This window comes from Trematomus bernacchii, unplaced genomic scaffold (assembly GCF_902827165.1).
Source record: "Trematomus bernacchii unplaced genomic scaffold, fTreBer1.1, whole genome shotgun sequence".
Lineage (NCBI taxonomy): Eukaryota > Metazoa > Chordata > Actinopteri > Perciformes > Nototheniidae > Trematomus > Trematomus bernacchii.
In genome coordinates this window covers 6,608,929-6,626,755 of record NW_022987547.1, presented here as the reverse complement: position 1 = coordinate 6,626,755, position 17,827 = coordinate 6,608,929, and the positions used below count along the sequence as shown (strand labels likewise).

Below are 17,827 nucleotides of genomic sequence, written 5' to 3'. Positions count from 1 at the left end.
ATAGTGTGAAAAGCATGAGAAATTATTGGGAGTAAATTCCTATTTATTACAAAATATACACAATTTAAGTTTCAATACATCACTAAACTGATGTGTGGGGTAGCAGCTTCCTCTACAGGTCAGAGGCTGGACCTACAGGCTCCTCTTTGGCGATTGTATTAAGGTTTGGCAATGAACCTCTGTGGGAAATCCACACCATTTTCTGTGATGAAGTTGAGACAAATATACAATTCCATCCATCTTTACATTTAAAGGTGATGCCTATGTGGTAGCCAGGAAATATTTGAACTTTTTGTGTTTTGAACTATTCATTTGATCTCAGTGAGAGCAGCATTCAAATGTGCAGTAGCTTAATCTGCAGCACCCTCTGCTGGACAACACAGATATCAACATTAAACATACGTTTTAAAGGTCTTAAAGCTCTGCTAGTAAGCTGTGTTCCTCTTAAATCCTCAAAATGCTATTTTTGGGTCCTTAATGGGCAAAAGTGAAGCTTTATAAGTCTAAGCTGTATGGTGTCAGCTTTTCACAATGTTGGTATGGTAATATTCACGCTGAAAATTGCACAATCATAACTCAATACAATCGTTTCAATTGTAATTTTATTATGCAGGTCTTTTGCCTTCTCAAATGTTAACTTAAGTTCAACATCCTCAAATGCAACATTAATGTATTTACTTTGTCTAGTTTGTTATATTGCCAACAGGTTTAAACTCAAGAAGGCCCTATTTGGACTAATGGTAATACAAATTGATTGAGGATTGCATAATCTTTAAATAAGAATTAAATACTGTAAGTCATGTATTTCACATCAGTGTTGGCTTATATTTGATGTAAGAAAGCAGGTTTTATGTGTATATCTCCCTAATTGTTATATCTTTATCTAAATATGACCGTAAGTCGTTTTAAGAGCCTAAATGTGTTTCCGCCAGCTTTACAATCTAAAATCCATTAAGTAGATAATAGATGTTAGTTACTAACTGATTGGCACGGAGGGACAAATGGTCAAAGGTAGACATATTGGTGATAGTCAGTCAGAATTGTAAACGTAATGACATCAAGTTAATGGTTAAACAGAGCTTTTTAATGCCTCTGATAAAAAAGGGCCAAGGTTTAGAAACATGCCGAGTATATAATCCTGGGAACAAATGCAGAGAAAGCCAGCCAAGAGAGCAGCAGTTTCCCTCAGCCATGATGGACAGATTCACTGTAGTTATATGTGTCCTTCTGGTTTCATGTATCTGCAGGACATTAGGTAAGTAACTAAAGACTGCACTTCATCTCTTACATTTGGAAATGTGTTTCTATAACTTGAAATTGTTTCTGAAACACACACACACTCCAGACTTAACTCCTGTTTCTCCTTATAAAAACAGGACAGACATGTGAAGGAAACTGTGGCAAAAAACTAGATTTGTGTTCATGCCACTCAACATGCACCTCTCTAGGGACCTGCTGTACAGATTATAGAGAATACTGTGTGGAGATCCTTCCATACTCCGGGTCCATTTTGGGTGGGACAGATTTTGTTGTCCTTGACGCAACTTTTAATAATAGCTCAGAGATTGTATGCAGGTAAGACTTTCTTTTACACTTCGTGTTGACTTGGTGCTAAACCTGTTCTAGTGATACATTTGATAAAAGCTGAATAAAAAACGTTTATACTTATATTATTGACTACCAAGTCATTGTATTTATATACAATGACTAAAGACTTGTATTTATATACAATGACTTGGAGTTGGCAGACAACAATATAAGAATAAAAGTTTTCCATTTGAGCTTTTTCTGGGATTTTAACTCACGTTTCTTTTTACTGTAATACCAGAGAAAACAGACTTCATTCAAAACAACTTGCTGATTTTTCTTTTATAATGGCAGGTTCCATGACAATATCAAAACGGAGGGGTATGTGGATGAAAACAGTAGAGGCCATTGTATTTCCCCACTTTTGTACGAAAGAGGGTGGGTTCCTTTGAGCATCTCCTCTGATAATGGCACTACGTTTAATAGAACTGGAGCCTGGCTCTCAGGTACTGTATCTATCTGCATAGCGCTTTTAAGATGACTAACAAATTATTCAGCTTTCCAATTGCTTTTGACATTAACATAATGATTTGTTTCATTCAAATGTGTTGGTACAGTACATACTGGAAAGTTAGATGCCAAGTTTAAGGCGATTCTGGTCAACTCAACAAAATGGCAGTACTATGGTACAACTGATGTCCGTGGCAACCTTGAGATGACATGGAATACGTCTTTGGTCAGAGCGGAGAGGGTCAACATAGAGCTCTGGGGGTACAGGGAGACAGGTGAGTAAGCCTATTCCTACACTACATTTACACTTTGGAGATTAATGGTGAAAAACACTGAATCTGTGAAATGTTTCTCTGTAGGAGAACCATATACAGACAGCTGGGTTGGTGAGTGGGCGTATCTGTACTCGCTTGTAAAGGATCAGCCCAACAGTGGTTCCTTTAGTTTCTTGCCTAAACCAGCAGAGAACGGCTTTTCAAGTTGGGAGCTTGGCTCTCTACGCATCAGCCCCAGCATCTACCCTGATGGCATGTGGTATGTGGTGCAAATACCCTTCAAGATGTACTGTCACTAAACATCTTAATATACTTGTCAGCTGTAGTGTGTTCGTCATGCGTTTAATTTAGGAATGTGCAGGCCGCATGGACGGAGGATCACGCTCTGGCCTGGCATCTGGAGGAGAAGTTCAGGCAGAACTCGACAGTTTGGGCCCTGGATAAATGTGTAGCATGGGACCAGCTGGAGAACGAGCTGCCCAACTTCCTGAGTGAGATCATAGACTGCCCCTGCACCCTGGCTCAAGCGAGAGCAGACACAGGGAGGTTTCATGTAAGTTTGTTAAAACCTCATTCACAAAGCTATCTCAAATTATTGCAGCCAAATCTAAACTTGCTGCACTTAAAAAAATTTGACTTTTTTGTGAGTCCGTCCACACTGATATTAACTTTGCATTCTTAGAAAGTTCAAGAAAATGAACCACTTAGTTTTAACATACAGTAACATGTGTACACTGACAATAAAGTTGCATTGTATCATGTGAGGTATCACGAATAGATTTGGATAGTGCCATCACTTGACAGCCTTGTTAAAAGGGTTAGGAAAAAATGACTAAATTACTGTGAGATGATCAAATGCAACCAAATAGCATGTGGAAGCATAAACTAATACACAGACAAACCATTATTTTAGAGGTTAATTACTTTGATAATAATTTGCACAGATAAACATCAATCACACTTGCAAAGTAAAACGTCAGGATTAAATGGAAAGGAGATGTCATCACAGTGTGGGAGTTGTAAGGCATTACCCAGATAAAAGTGTGTAATTGCTTTGTGTGTTAATCATGACAAAGCTAGGCAGGGGTCTAATTACAAGCAGAACACATTCCAGCATCGATCTGTTGCCTTTTATCTTAAACATTTCACAACTAGGGTTAGGCAAAGCCATTACTGACCTTCATTGACTGGTGAGTGTATTGATGAGGATTCAGTGTGAATCATCACACAAGCGAATGGAACATCTGAGTGGTTGCCTTTGTCACATTAATATCATTTGTATTATAAATTGTACTATAATGATATGCTTCTGGACTGCAGCATGTGTATGAACACCGGTTATAAAGGCTGTATCTCTCTCCGCAGACAGACTATGGCTGTGACATAGAGAAGGGGAGTGTGTGCACCTACCACCCCGGATGTGTTCACTGTGTGAGGGCTATACAGGCCAGGTGAGTCCTACACTCTCACGGTCAGATGTCAACATTTTATTATAAATATTATAAATATTATAAATGCATTTGCAATTCATCCGAAACATACTCAAATCTATAACCTCAAAGACTTGCCTTACCTCGCCCATGCTAGCTCACCCGAAATAAAGCACTAACCGTCTTACCTTGCTTGTGCAAACTAAAGGACACGTGAAAGGGGGCATGCAGATTAAGGGTCACTGACAGGGGAAATAGTAAATATTTGTACTGACAGGGTGATTGGGAAATGAGACAGATAACAGCAGGTCATGGGAGTCATGTGACCGGGCTGAGGAAACTCCGAGGGCATCTGGTGGACAGAATGGCAATAAAGCTTCAAAGAGTTTTAATGACTTTGGTTAGTGGGTGTCTAGAAGGAAGGACAGAAACAGAATGTGAACAAAATGTACACAGATGAGGAAGCCGTCGCAAAAACACTATTGTAGAGGTTTTACCACTAATTTAAATTTGATATAAGTACTAATTATTGTGCAATTATTTTAATGTAAGGAACTGATGCGTTCAACTCGTCCAGTTGCCCTGCTGTATATCATTTAACTTATTGATCAAGCATCACTCATTGATTTACTTGCTGATAATTAGTGGCTAAATACTTTTAAAGGTGGGGTATGTAATTTATTTCAGAAACACTTTTTGTTATATTCCATGGAATGCTCTTAACATCCCGATAGCAATACATATATTAAATGCTTTGACAATAAATACATTAAAAAAATTTAATCTGTGGAAGCCGTAGCGCTAAATGCTTTGACAATAAATACATAAAAAAAATGTCATCTGTGGAAGCCGTAATACTGTAAAAAGCACGACCAATCATTTTAGCCGGCCCGGCTAAAATAACTGGATGGCCTACCTGCCTGTCAGCCTTCCATCTGTGCACAAACTTATCTCGTGCCCTCATTGGTCATGTGCGCGTTCGTGTGTGTTGGAGGAGGGGCTCTATAAGGAAGTGGCAGATTTTCTCCGGTTGTGTATTTTCAAATTCTAGCGATCTCGAGCTGGTTTCTCCAAAATTACCTACCCCACCTTTAAGCAATGTCAAGACTGTAATATCTCAAAAAATATTAGATGGGTTACTATGTCATTTTACATACATTCATACAGTACATATATGCATACACTTTATCAATATTTAAGTTTATGATTAAATCCTGCATGGATAGCATGCTAATAAGCTAAATGACGATGGTTAACATGGTTTACACATGGCTTACACCAGCATGTTAACAGTGTATTTATTCAAGCCCACTGTATATACATTCTTATTATATTTTATATGTATATATCTTTTTTTCATGCAACTTAAACCATTTTGTCTATTGCGTTGTTATGTATTTTCATTTTATTCTAAGCATATATATATATATGTATGTTGCACTGTTGGAGGAGCCTGACTTAAGATTTTCATTGCACAACCTACAATGTAGCTACTGTAGAGCATATATTGCAAAAAGCCTTTAAATCTTGAATCCTCACGTTAGTATTGAGTGTAGTCTCACAGAGCCTCTAGTGTAGCTCCTTACTTGTTGCATCGGAGTTCAACATCTAACTGAATTTGTTTTGGGATATTTATCAACAGTCCAGCGTATGGAGCGGGACAACAGTGTTGCTATGACAGCACCGGTGCTCAGGTGCTGACCGCAGACTCGAATGGGGGAAGTACTCCAGACCGAGCACACGACTGGGGCTCACCTCCATTCAAGAAACCCCCTCGAATCCCAGGAGAGTCCCACTGGGTGTATGACGTCCTGAGTTTCTACTACTGCTGCCTGTGGTCTGACAACTGCCACTTCTACTTCAAACACCGGCCCTCCAGCGACTGCAGACGGTACAAGTCCCCCAGTGCAGGTAAGTAAATCATTTAGCACAATATTAATGAGTTTTAAGCGACTATTTTAAATGCAATTCTTACTTTTGTGTGTGTAATGGCAGCTGTGGTGTTTGGAGATCCCCACTTCATAACATTCGATGATGTCAGCTACTCCTTCAATGGCTTTGGGGAATACACTTTGGTGACTTCTTTTGCGAAAGGGCTGACAATTCAAGGCAGAACTGAGCCTGTAAATGGTGAGTTACTTAAGGCATTTCGATTTTTTTAAACGCATGTCTTTACGTCTCTTCAGTGTTATGTAAATGATATAGTACTCATTTCTATAAAGTACACAATGCACATTAAAACATTTTTCGTATGTCATTGCTCTGATTCTCTTACTATTAGGAACTATAAAAGCAACACAATTGACGTCTGTAGCCATGCAAGAAACACCCTCTGATATTATTGAGGTGCGGCTGGTCAGCGGTCATAATGGCCTTGAGGTGCTGCAGAATCAAAAAACACTCTCCTTTTCTGAGCAGAGCTGGATAGACCTACACGGTGAGACCCTGATTTATCTTTTTATCCATGATTAAATCTATAAATGGTATCCCTTTGTTCATTTCATTTGACAGCTAGACTACAAAACGTTTTCCTGACCCCATCTCTCTTCTAGGTGTGTATGTGTTTTCTCCTACCTCTTCCAATGTGACCGTGATGTTCAGCAGTGGAGCTGGAGTGGAAGTGCGCCTGAGAGAGGGAACCATGACCACCACCGTACTCCTGCCTGAAGAGTTCAGAGACACCACCATGGGACTGCTGGGACAAATGAACGGTGACCCCAAAGACGACCTTGCTCTCACCAACGGGGAACTCGTGCAGAATCTCACAAATCCAGAGGAGGTGTTCAGCTTTGGGGCAGGCTGTAAGACATTATTCACAACTCAAATTGATATGCCTGTTGTTCAAAATGCATGTGGTGTTTGCATTAGGTTGCTTACCTTCTTCCATGACTAAAGGGGTTAAAAACACAGTCTAAAAATTTTCAAAATAAAAGCATGAAACAGGAAGTAAAACCAGTAAAAAATTACACAATGCACCAATCCAAAAGAAGCACACAATAATCAAACTGAATATACAAAACATACATAAAAACCATGCAATATAAACTATTAACAAATATTTCACAATGTGACATATGAATGAAATTAATATGTAACAAAACCTAATTCAATACGAAATTAGCATGATGTTTGAAACATAGATTACAGTTTTTGGTATGTATTACATTTAGATTATATTATATTTCCACATAGCAACACTTTTGTTTAGTGAAATGGGAGAGTGAAGCTAATGATTGATTAGATCGGTGGGTAATACTAATTTAGTTAATGTGTTAAGATTCGGAGTGCAGGTAGCAGGAATAAGAACTAAACACAGATGAAGCAGCAACAGTTCAATGGATATTTAAAATGGCTTACAGGCATGAAGTCCAGAAGGCAGGTAGGAGGAAACAGCACAGGTCACAGGCAAACAGATCCATCTATATACGACCGGTATAAGTAGTGACAGACTAAATGGGAAGTGGGACCAGAGCAGAGGCCTGGTGATTGCAGGGCTAATGAGAAACAGGTGAAGCTAATCAGGCCAGCAATCAAAACTGGCGGGAAAACAAACTAGGGCAGGAAGTGAGAGCTGAGTATCAAAATAAAACAGGAAGCGCTAAACATGAGTGAAGTTAAAAAAGAAAACCTGAAGCTATACATGTATTCATAACTCACAGTAGAAGTTATCATGGACATTAGTAAGGAATAATTAAACATAGCTACCCAAAGTGCAAGGTATTTTTCGCCATTCCATACTGCTCTTTTTTTGGGTCATGGAGGCCTACACTCTTTGGTCTGTTCGTGCAAACTATGTTAATGTTGCATATTTTCCACTTAAAATAAAAAAACGTTTAATAGTATCTTTCTGTTTTGTCTTACAGGGGCCATCTCCAACCAGTCTGCATTGTTCACATATGATTCAGAATATCTTTTTGACACATTTTTGTATGCTCCCAGACATGACGCAAGTTTTCTTCCAGTGTTTTCTATCCCGGAGAATCCTAATGACCCATTAGCTAATCAGACGTCTGAGATATGCTCTGGACCGGGCTCTCAGTTCTGCAGGTACGAGACAAAAATGTTCTTTATCTAAATATTATTAATCACTCAAAAATGTGTCCTTTTTGTTAAAAAACTAATGTTAGCCATCTCAGTAAAAATAAGACCATGCTTTTACACTTGTACACATGAAGTTCAGTTTACTTGTCTTAAAGAGTACAGTTTAGCCTGTGAAAGAAGTTGAAATTATGTCTTAGGTGGGTCTTACATTAGCTTTCTCAAATTAAGTCTTAACAAATAACCCTGATGATGTCCTTGTGATAAACTAAAGGTATTAGTTTGAATAAGATGGAAATTGGCCAGGCAAGAAATCTCTCCAAAAGACATAAAGTAATGATATATCCACTTCTTATGATTTTATTTTCCACTATATTTTAATTGTATGATCACTACCTATGTCCTGTAGGTACGATATCCTGGTGGGTCGTAGTCCCAGAATGGGAAACGCTTCAAAAATATCTTTCCAAAGTCACATTTCTCTTGAAGAAGATCTAAAGCCAGGTGAGTGTATAAACATATATGTGATGAATGAGTGGTTGCTGTGACTTGATTTCACTGTATGAGTTATTGTTGTGCTTTGCAGTGATATCCTGTGGATGGTTTTCACCACCAAGTAATGGAAAGAAGGAGGGGACCACATATCTACAGGGGGCTAAGGTGAACCTTTCCTGCAACGAAGGCTTCACTCTCACAGGACCATCGATGCACGTATGCCAGTGGGACGGCGTGTGGTCTGGAGGAGACACAAAATGCGTGGTTCCCAGTATGAATAAATGTCATCATTTCCAATGATTTTATCTTCACAAATCAGCAGTGGCCAATGTGTGTGCCATGCATGTGTGTGAGTGCATTCTTTCATCAAACGAATCAGCTCTAAAGTGTTGGAATACACAAACAATTAAATCACTTTCAAAACATTTTGGAGCAAATGATTTTGTATCCGAGCTACTATATTTGTATTGAGTCTCAATGTCAGTATGAGGAGGCCTTTCACACAGTCAAGGCCTGTCTTATGCCTACAATTCTGAAATTATTTATTCAATCACCTTGCTTCTATGGGCATTGCCCTTAGCTGTGGGCCCAATGTGACAATTACTTTTCCACATAGAAAGCTTTCTGACTAGTTGATAAGAATGTCAAACATGACAACAGGTATTCATTATACACTACAAGTGTTGTGTAGCTAAAAAGTCAGAAAATAGACAAAGTGATTTGGATTTGATTGATGACACTGATTGTCTGTCTGCCCCAGGTTTTTAAGTGTTTAACCAATCGACCAACATTGAGATATCTAGAACAATGCCTTCATTCTCAATAGAAATGAACTAAGATATCTGCATAAGGTGGAGGTCAATTGTAGCATGATCACAAAGGTCACTGATTAACTTTTCCCTGCCTGGTTTCTCTCTTTTCAAACAAATACAGTACATGCTCTCAAATGCTATGCTGAACAAATCTAAATCCTTGTTGCATGTACTCTTCTTTCCTTCCTGAATCTATGGAGTTAAGTATCAGCTAAGGTACCAAAAAAGGAAAGAAAAATAATCAAATCAAACAAACGTATGTTAAGACTTATTGTGCTGGAGTCTCTGGTTTAAAAAAACATTATTTTCAGATAATATTCCAGGAATTGTGGCCGGTTCAGTCATTGGAGCTGCAGCGCTGATTCTAATGATTACCACCATCGTTCTTCTCTCCAGGAAACAGAAACAGAAACAGAAAAGGTGAGTCATATCTTCAGTCGACGTTTTGAAGATCTGTAACATAACGATTTTTTGGGTAGTTTTCTGCTACAGAATAAAAATACATTTTCTCTGATGTCACTGTTTTTATTCTTCATTTCAGAAGAGATGCAGAAGAAGAAGCTGGAACAACTGAGGCTTTCTAATCACAACTCCTCATCTAGTAAAAGTAGTTTAACTTGAAAATTAGTGCATGCATAAATCCATGCTGACAGAAGATAAGAACGCACTCCGCTCTGCATCAGCCAAACGTCTCGCTGCACCCGCACTGCGAGGGGGACCCAAGTTCCCATCAGCAAAAAAACGTCAGTTTGCTATCCTGGCTCCAAAATGGTGGAATGAGCTCCCCATTGACATCAGGACAGCAGATAGCATTCACATCTTCCGGCACAGACTGAAAACTCATCTCTTTCGACTCCACTTCGAGCAATAAAATGACTTATTGTAAGTCGCTTTGGATAAAAGCGTCAGCTAAATGCAATGTAATGTAATGTAATGTAATGTAAAACGCACAAATAATATCTTAATTTAGTGATATACATTGCAAAACAGAGCAATGATGCAAAACTAAATTATACCATTAAGATCAAGGGTCAATGCACGGTTAAAGAGTAGCTACATACTTTATCTTCTACTATATCTTAACCTGCCTTCACCTTTGAGCACACACCCACCATAACCACAAAGCATTCTGGGTTTTAAAACTATGCCTTTCATTTATTGTAATGTGAACACATTTGTTATTGAAGGTTAGTGGGTTCATGTATTTCACAGTCAGTCGTCAGGTTGGATGATCTATGATCAAAATCAATGACCTACTGCACTAATGTTCAAAGAGATAAATATAGTTGATTTAACTCTCGTCAAAGGTCAAACACACCTACTACTGTCCAAACACTCCATTATTGTTGATGTCAAAAAGCGTTGGCAGTGTTTTGACTTCTGAAAAAAATATTTGTTCATCTTTTGGATCACATTTATATTTACTGCCAAACTCCTCACTGTGCACTTAATGTTTGTGTACTGTTATTGAATGCCGATGAATATTGTTATACAGTTTGCTATGTACAAATTCAGGGATAATAACGTTTTTCCAACACAATGTAATGTGTATCTTCATCTAGCACTATGTTTTATTTAAGAATTTCTTTCTAACTTGTGTGAAATATAACCATTTAAATCGCATTTAGTAACTTCATCTATAAACACAGGTTTTACACAATCTGTGGCGCGACATTTCTTGGCAAAAGTGCTTGTAAAGGTAACACATACAGTATTTTACGTGCGTTTACAAGTGTGTTGTCACTGCAATACACCACAACTCATATTTGTCTCTAAGTAAAAATACAAATATATTGCCCACTGCTAATAAACCAAGATGAGATTGCATCATTAACCAGAGATGGATAAAGTACTCGGATCCTCTATGTTGGGGAAATATTTTCCAAGGCCCCTAACTTTGACCCAGTTTATCAGTTCAAACTGTCCTGACTGAGCACACACACCTGTAACCTTGGCTGCTGTGCTCTCAGTGTTTTGCCTCCCTGCTCCTGCCTGTTGGCGTCAGCTGATAGAGGTGTTATGGTTTTATCTTGTTATGCACAATGTTGATTATTCTCTCTGAACTAGCTAAATACATGGGTCTGGGGTAGAGTTCTTCAGAATTGATTGTGGCATCTCAACCGTGTGGTCAACTCGTGGCCCGTGACATGTCTTGTGAATTCTCTGGCCGTAACTCCAAATAAACCGTCAGTGTTTGCCATCAAAGCTCCAGCTCTCCTCGTGTCTCTCTGAGTCCTGTTTCCAATTGCTACAGAAGTTTCCCCCACACTCTACCTCAGTAAAAGAGAAATACTATGGTGTTAAAAAAACTCCATCACAAGTCAACAACCTGAATCCAGAATTTTAAAAAGTATTAGTATCAAAAAGTAGAGAGCAGAAGTATAATCAGCTAAAAGTAACCAGTATGCAGAATAAAAGCATGTTATTATTAAAGAATACTGTATTATCCTGTTTTTATCATGCGTACCAGCATTTTAATTTTGTAGTTTGTCAATGTGGAGACAGTTTAAGAGATTTAAAATACTTTAAAATACAATTGATGGTAAAGTACTGCCTTATATAATATTAGCATATCATGTGTTTTTATATATAAAAAGCAACTAGTAACAATGAGTGTTATATACATGTAAAAAAACATATTTGCATCCGAAGTGAAGTGGATTAAAAGTATAAAGGATAATAAAATGGAAAAACTCAAGTAAATTAAATCAAAATAGTCCTTAAGTACGGTACTTGAGCAAATGTACTTATGTGTTGTATCTATGTATGTTGTAGCTAATTACGTGTTGGCAATTTAAATAAATGACACAATCCAAGATGGTGTTGCAAACAATAGTTTCGTCATCATAGTGTCACTCCAATCACTATGAGTTTAGTTACTAGAGCTACTCGGTGACATTGTATTTCTACCATGTATGCTTAATATATAGTTGGACTAATGCTTTTGGCGGTGAAGATGGAAAGGCTACAGAAATTGCCTCATTATTAAATGTGGATCCACTCTGTTGGCAAAAGGCTTTATTTATTTGACCCATGAAGCCATAGCTCTACATGTTAGATTCCTCACCAGCACTCGACTGCGTCACTGCCTCAGTCCATCACTTTGTCCAGTATGTAAACAAGTCTTCAAGACAACATTGTAATTTGCCCTAAATGCTCATCACATGACACTGTGTGTTTTTCTCCAATCTTGTGTTGTCTAGCTGGAAGTTGTTTACCGTGTGACTCTGAATGTTCGTGCTGTTCCCTCACATAACACAAGGCCGTGATTTCTTTGGACAAAGAGCACCAGTATGTGACAAGACTGCAGATTCCACCGCTGAATAAACTGGCTGCTCACTGCTTCCACAGTCATTCTCCAACAACTTGACACTGACTCTCCAGAGATATAAATACAAAATAGTTAGCATTATCCGTTCCTAGTCCCGGGGCAACGGCAGAGTAACGCCCCGGCCCATGACATACCAAGTCATTCTCATCAATTAGATCACACTTAATGCTGGACAAGTGCTAGAATGAATCAGTGGGGTATAAATGTGTGTGAGTAGAGCATTACAGATGCTAGAGCAGCCTTTCCTTCAGTCCTGCTGCTCACTTTCTGTTGAGAATGAAAACACAGCAGCCTATTGTATAGTGCCCAGGTCATCAATCTGGACTTGTTTGTTAGGGTAGAACTACACATTTTTGCACTTTCAACATCCTTTCCCTTCATTCTGAGCTTATTTTTTGGATATGGGGGAACCAGATAAAGCATTAACCCGTCCCATTTTCCGCAGAGATGTAAACTGGGAACCCTTCCCAAACTGGACGCAGCCAAGCCGAATCTTTGCGCAGGATTTTGGCCTCCCACCTTTCCTGGACCCCAGCGATATAGACTGGATCAACTGGTCAAAGAAGAGACTGGCTTCTTTCTCCTGGCCGGGGTATGCACAAAATCCCCTTCTGCCTCCATTCAGTGGTCAGCACCCTGCAGCGTTGAACCCAAAGGCTTCAAAACAGCTGACAAGTGGGGTGACAGAGATCCGGACAGGGCAGGACAGCTGGAAGATTAACCTGGACGTCAATCACTTCTCGCCAGAGGAGATTACAATCACAACCAAGGAGGGATATTTGCAAATATCAGGTACTCTGCTCATGATTCTATGACTTCCCACAAGCTATTTATATGATGTGATTAAACTTAAGTGAAAGCATCAAAAGAAGGTTTTCCATCCACTACATACATGGACCTGGATTCAATTGTTTCCTATAATCAATTATTTGTCATTACAAGGAAATCATGAAGAAAAGCAGGATGATCATGGATCTGTTTCAAGGTGCTTCACCCGGAAATACAAGTACGTTGTCTGAGAGAAAAACATTTCTGTGTGATTCTTTATAATTGCTGTGTAGGCCTATTGTATTAACAGTCTTGGTAATGCAAACAATTTGTGAAAAGTTTAGAAGACTTAAACATACACTCACTCTTTGTTTCTTGAAAGGTTGCCACAGGGGGTGGACTTGCAGCACATCACTTCTTCTCTGTCAGGTGATGGAGTCCTGTCCATAGAGGCCCCGGCCCCCGGGACATCCGTCAGCAATCCAGCCAATGAGATTGTCATACCTGTTCAGATCAAACACACGCAGGACGGTGACAAGTGAAGTGAGCTGGAATTTGAAACCACCATGAGATGTAGCAGGAACTGTTGTGTGTAGCAACTTTAGGTGCACTGTGCACAGGCATACACAACACCAAATGTGTCCATTATTTAATAACAAGCTTGTTTTATTGCTATAGGAGTCTGATACTGTATTGCATTTACCATTACAATTACTTTCAAAAATGTAATGCAGACTCATCAATATAACACAGAATCGACTCTGACATGTAAGGAGTTATATATGCTTGTCAATGCTTATAAAAATGATTAGTATGACCTTGTCTTCCTAACAACATAGCATCACTTGTTATGCACTTCTAATATCTTAATTGATTACAAATATTACCAGCTTTAGTTGTGACTTTTATGACGTAAGCAACTGTTGAGAATATTATGGCTGACAATACTGGCCAATAATGGACAGTGGAAATTGAGTATTTATATCTTAGCAGCTTGTGTGTATAGTTCTGTGTAACATGACAATATCATCAATAATACATTTAGTTATTCGTTTTGCTTTGACAAAGAGCAACCATGTAAAAGCTGTACTATAGATGAATTATGTGTTTGTCCTTTATGTTGTACATTGATGTAATGAATACCAACATAATGAAGCTGATATATTATCTTCCACAAATGTATTAAACAGCTTCTGCCATATAAATAAAAACATATGTACATTTCCCTTTAGTGTCCTTCATTACTGATGCATTTGTAATCACATGATATGATTCATAGAAACAGGTTTAATCTGTATTGATTATTCCTCCATTGCACTTTCTCAAGGCTTTCCTGAAATAATTGTAAGTAGTCCACAAGAGGGCACTAAAGTCCTCTTTGAGCGACAGTTTTGTTATGGCATTCAAGATAATTGTATTTATTTATGTAAAACTTCCTCTGCAGTTTCTCTAAAAGATCTTAAAAGAAAATCCCATTTAGATCATGCTAATAAGCTGGTTTAGGTTTATAACACCAAATTACATTTGCTCTATTTTATTCTACTCCATTCTACTCTGTTTTCATTTTGCACAATTCTATTTTCTTTAATTTCATTTTATTGTCTTATTGTTTAATGTCCTATATACTATATTGCATTGTTGGAGGAGCTCGGGACTTGAGATTTTCGTTGCCATAACTACACTGTAGCTACTGTGCATATGAAAATAAAGCCTTTGAATATTGAAAGATCGTTTTTTTTTTAAATTAGCTTTCTGAAATATATTGCACCAAAAACATTTTAAATGTGCTGTGGTCACATACAATCTAACACGAAGCTTTACTGCAGACTTTGAGCTGGATGAAAGGTTTGCAACGAAATGAACATAACATCAGCTTCATTTCTTATAGTGCAATAAAAGGGTCAAGAGTCAGGTGCTCAGCTGATCTAAAGGCCAATTAATAGTAGAGAGCGACATCTACTGGTGGAATTTACGCGTTAAAGTAAGAGTTTTTGTAGAGGTACGACGAGGCACCATTTAGTGCAGTGGTTCTCAACCTTTTTCAGTCTTTTTTGTGCAATTGGAAATATTTTCGAGCCCCCCCTAATCCGGTTACCACCGAGATTGGTAGAATTCATTGTATGGTGGTACAAACATTACATTTTCTCTGCTAATAATAACAAGACAAAAAGGTCAAAATATAATTTTATATTTGATTATAGATTGAACATGAACAAAAGTGCTTGTATTGGCATATGATCCAGTGCAACTGTGAAATAATGAGGCCTAATTGAAACAATTACAAATACTGCTTATCGATCCGGTATTTTAACATTATTTTTATAGGTTATTTTTGTTATTTTCTAGGGGAAAAACTAAACAAATTAGAAACAGAATTCACATTGATTCATTTTATGTATAGTGTGGATTATGGGCTGCTAGCACACATGACATACCTGCAGTGGTGGTAGTAAGTAGATTTACTCAAGTACTGTACTTATATTGAGGTACTTAAGTATTTCCACTTTTGCTTCTTTGTAATTCTGCTCCTCTACAGTTCAGAGGTAAATGGTGTACTTTTACTCCACTACATGTATGTAATACCTTTAGTTACTTTAAAGATTTTGATTAATGATGTGAAATATAATCATATGAATATGATGCCTTTTGGCTAGCTGATGGACAGATTGCTCGTGTTTCCGCGAAAATACTTATGGCAAACGAGCATTGACCACATCGAGCTCTGTAGATTAGATTGTCACTTTTTAACGCTATGTTGTCCACCGGCGGATCTCTGTGTGCACGGTGCTGCAGCGAGTCTGTGAGCGAGATGCCCCGCCCCCCACACAGACGAGAGAGAGAGAGAGAGAGAGAGAAAGAGAGATCTCCGCACGGAACACGTTAGTTGTCAAGGGAGATGTATTCCTCATCATACTTTGTTGATTTGGGCATTATAGCTGAAAGGCTTGTCGTGGGCTCGTCCACTTTTCTTTTAATTGCCGGTTGTGTTAAAAATGTGTCAATTTTATTGATTTTACTAGCAAACATTGTTTGTTTACAACTTCTTCCCAAGCTTCACGCGCAATAGCGCTGCGCCCCTCCCTTGTGGCAAATAATTGTTGGAAAACAAATGATATAATAAAATTAGAAATAATTTAATTTGAATCGCATACACAAATGCTTTCTTGGCCTATGTGTTTATTATCCAACCAGTGGTCGGTTTACATATAAATGTAAACACATACAAGTCATGACTAAATATAATAAAAATTGTTTTACAAATGTTATTTTCATTGTTACTTTTACCATATTTGACTAAACAACAAAGTAAATAACTTATATGAGTTAAAATGACCAAAGCATTAAGTCAAACTGACTGTAAATTAGGGTTGAACGTTAACCCATTCAGCTGGGTGAGTTCAGTGTGTAACTAGCCCAATATTCACTCTTTCTGTAAGGATTTTATAGTCTGGCAGGGCTTCGAGGTTTTTCCAGGTCCAGCTGGGGAGATGTGGTTGCTGGGGTGTTCTGCAGGTGGTGGTTGTTAGCTTGTTGCTAAAGAGCTCCAGGCTGTTTCTAGGAGATTGGTGGGAATATGAGTACCGGAAGTACTGCATGTTTCCTAAAGTGCACTCTGTTTTTTGCATAGAAGCAGTAATGTTAATGCTAGTTGTGGCAGCATCGGTGACAGTTGATGTATGACCATACATTCAGCACCATGGAGAGCGACATACTGCATTTAAATGTTGGTGTCCTCTAGCGGCCACAAAAAGTAACGACAGAGCTAATAATATTGTCGAAAGTGTAAAACTATAAGTAAGTGTCTTTGCTTTATAATGACTCCAAACAAAATGTTATTAGTCTATAGCCAAACATTTTTTTGTCGATATCAGATTCAATATTATCTTCATTATCCAGGCCAGAGAATCTGACCCCTGTTATTCGTTTCTCTCATTGTTCATTCACAGAAATAGTCATACAGCTAAAGCAAGGACAAAGGATAACATCAACATTTGACTAGGATGTATAAATATAAATACATAAGTAGAAGAACAACACAACGTGTTAACAGTAATACAGTGGTGCAATGGTGCAGTGTGCAAAAGTTGTTTGAATAAATCTGGAATGGTAAATGTAACAATAAGTATAGGGATATGACAGTATCAGTTTATACAGAGATCCCATTATTTATTTTGCCAGTGATGATGTCAATATTTTAGAGCACAGTGATGGTCTGATTTTTAAGTCTTTCACTAATGAAAGAGAGAGGGGAAACAAATCTAAAAGAATTACAGGTATTATAAATCTGTAGTTTTTTGAAAATATGATGAAGAAAAGTAGTGAATTTTCGAGAAAATAAACAATATTGTAAAAATAATTATTATAATTCCGTTTTTTTCAAGTGCTGACAACATGTATGCTTTCAATATATGTGGGTTTTGTTCTAACCATTTTAATTTCTCAAAAATAATCCGGTGTTAGAGCCTGACGTGAAAAAAACTTGAGGCTGGTTGAGAGGTGCCTGTAGTATTGCGGTGTCTCTTTAAAGGAAGGGGGAGTGTAGCAGAGGGACAGAGGGAAGAGATGAATAGAAGGCACCAGAACCACCTACCATGACCAAGTGCGCTGTAAATGTAGGACAGAAATTCGAGTGGAATACAA

The 17,827-nt window shown here is 38.1% G+C and overlaps 2 protein-coding genes across 2 annotated transcripts; both read left to right on the top strand.

Moving 5' to 3' along the window:
• The first annotated feature begins 1,085 nt into the window (after nt 1-1,085).
• On the top strand, nt 1,086-8,700 carry LOC117476259 (sushi domain-containing protein 2-like). Its single transcript, XM_034122654.1, has 14 exons — nt 1,086-1,255; nt 1,377-1,575; nt 1,882-2,033; nt 2,145-2,312; nt 2,397-2,571; nt 2,664-2,865; nt 3,678-3,763; nt 5,385-5,653; nt 5,738-5,872; nt 6,024-6,179; nt 6,295-6,543; nt 7,606-7,789; nt 8,190-8,284; nt 8,367-8,700. Exons 1-14 carry the CDS (start codon nt 1,087-1,089, stop codon nt 8,573-8,575), a joined length of 2,448 nt encoding a protein of 815 aa, XP_033978545.1. The 5' UTR covers nt 1,086; the 3' UTR covers nt 8,576-8,700.
• A 3,907-nt stretch (nt 8,701-12,607) lies between these two features.
• Nucleotides 12,608-14,400, top strand: LOC117476832 (heat shock protein beta-1-like). The gene is made up of 3 exons (XM_034123601.1): nt 12,608-13,210; nt 13,361-13,424; nt 13,569-14,400. The coding sequence occupies exons 1-3, from the start codon at nt 12,820-12,822 to the stop codon at nt 13,726-13,728; spliced, it is 615 nt and encodes a 204-aa protein (XP_033979492.1). The 5' UTR covers nt 12,608-12,819; the 3' UTR covers nt 13,729-14,400.
• Nucleotides 14,401-17,827: the final 3,427 nt, after the last annotated feature.

What these genes read in the sequence shown, in the direction of transcription:
- LOC117476259 (XM_034122654.1), top strand. Translation starts at nt 1,087, where the DNA reads ATGCCTCTGATAAAAAAGGGCCAAGGTTTAGAAACATGCCGAGTATAT. An exon ending in AACTGGAGCCTGGCTCTCAG is followed by an intron (nt 2,034 to 2,144) that starts GTACTGTATCTA and finishes GTGTTGGTACAG; the next exon opens with TACATACTGGAAAGTTAGAT. An exon ending in CCGGGCTCTCAGTTCTGCAG is followed by an intron (nt 7,790 to 8,189) that starts GTACGAGACAAA and finishes TATGTCCTGTAG; the next exon opens with GTACGATATCCTGGTGGGTC.
- LOC117476832 (XM_034123601.1), top strand. Translation starts at nt 12,820, where the DNA reads ATGGGGGAACCAGATAAAGCATTAACCCGTCCCATTTTCCGCAGAGAT. An exon ending in GGGATATTTGCAAATATCAG is followed by an intron (nt 13,211 to 13,360) that starts GTACTCTGCTCA and finishes TGTCATTACAAG; the next exon opens with GAAATCATGAAGAAAAGCAG. An exon ending in TGCTTCACCCGGAAATACAA is followed by an intron (nt 13,425 to 13,568) that starts GTACGTTGTCTG and finishes GTTTCTTGAAAG; the next exon opens with GTTGCCACAGGGGGTGGACT.